The sequence below is a fragment of the Trichechus manatus genome, unplaced genomic scaffold (genome assembly GCF_000243295.1).
Source record: "Trichechus manatus latirostris isolate Lorelei unplaced genomic scaffold, TriManLat1.0 scaffold00027, whole genome shotgun sequence".
NCBI classification, from domain to species: Eukaryota; Metazoa; Chordata; class Mammalia; order Sirenia; family Trichechidae; genus Trichechus; species Trichechus manatus.
In genome coordinates this window covers 14,666,091-14,667,541 of record NW_004443963.1, presented here as the reverse complement: position 1 = coordinate 14,667,541, position 1,451 = coordinate 14,666,091, and the positions used below count along the sequence as shown (strand labels likewise).

Genomic DNA, 1,451 nt, shown 5'->3' with positions numbered 1-1,451 from the left:
TTAGAAACCCTATGGGGTCACTGTGAGTCAGAATCCACTCGACGGCAGTGGGTTTGGTTTTTTGTTTTTGGTTTGGTCTTAGGGTTAAGAGACTAAGTCATCTTTTCTCTGTCCCCCACCTGCAGTGTCCTTCTTGTCGCCACTGGTTTGTCAGTCCCCAACCAGGTTGACTTCCCTGGCTCCGAATACGTGGAGGGCTATGAGTCGGTGTCCACTGACCCTGAGGACTTTGAGGGTCAGAACGTGCTGATCCTGGGCCGTGGGAACTCAGCCTTTGAGACGGCAGAGAACATCTTGGGCGTCACCAACTTCATCCACATGCTGAGCCGCTCCCGGGTCCGGCTCTCCTGGGCCACCCACTACGTTGGAGACCTTAGGTATGCTACATGCCTGCTTCCTGTTCTCTACTTGTTATTGTTGTTAGCTGCTGTCAAGTCAGCCCCAAACTCGTGGCAACCCCATGCACAATGGAAGAAAACACTGCCCAGTCCTGTGCCGTCCCCATGATCTGTTGCAGATCGGGCCGTTGTGATCCATCGGGCTTTCATTGGCTGATTTTCAGAAGTAGGTCACCAGGCCTAGTCCATCTTGGTCTGCAAGCTCCACTGAAACCTGTTCAGCATCATAGCAGCATGCAGTCCTCCACTGACAGATGGGTGGTGGCAGTGCATGAGGTGCATTGGCCAGGAATTAAACCTGGGTCTCCCACGTGGAAGGCGAGAATTCTACCAGTAAACCACCACTGCCCTCTACTTCTGTACTATGAGCCCAAAACATGGGGAGAACCTCCTCTCAAAGCCTTTTCCGAGCCCAGCTGGATTACCCACTCCTTCCTCCAAGTCTCCTGTGTCCCGTCCATACCTCTTTCATGGCACGTTCACATGTCTCTCTCCCTCTGGGTGGGTGGGCTCCCGAAGGACAGAAACTGTGTCTTATCCATCTTTGAATGCCCAGCACTCCGCACCTTGCTAGGTACAAAGGAGGGGCTCATTAAATGTTGAAAAATCAAAAGATAAGCAGGTAGGTAAGTAGATAGGTAGGTTGGCAGGAAAGAAGGAAGGAAGGAAGTCCCCGGTTTAAAAATAAAACTTCTCTTGGCTAGTAAGCTTTTAAGATTCTAACTGACCAAGTCAGTTAGTCATCAGTCACAAAACAACTATTTCTCACCTACTGTATATGTCAGGCATAATTGTTGTTGTTGTTGTTAGGTGCTGTTGAGTTGGCGCCAATTCGTAGAGACCTTACGTGGAACGAAGCATTGCCCGGCTCTGTGCCATCCTTACGATCGTTGCTATGTTTTAGCCCATTGTTGTAGCCACTGTGTCAATCCATAGGCATAATTAGGGTATTGGGCATACAGCAATAATAATAATAACAATACAGTGTTAAATAATTGCAAGTATGATAGGTACTATAAAGGAGAAGTGCAAGATATTATAGGGGTGCAAAAG

The 1,451-nt window shown here is 48.7% G+C and overlaps 1 protein-coding gene across 1 annotated transcript in view; it reads left to right on the top strand.

Annotated features, from left to right (window-relative positions):
* The window catches only part of FOXRED2 (FAD dependent oxidoreductase domain containing 2), a 17,853-nt gene that overhangs the window by 2,775 nt on the left and 13,627 nt on the right, over positions 1–1,451 (top strand). The window contains exon 2 of the mRNA XM_004374025.1: positions 126–377. Within this exon, the coding sequence (XP_004374082.1) occupies positions 126–377 (252 nt within the window). The remainder of the gene's footprint in view (positions 1–125; positions 378–1,451) is intronic.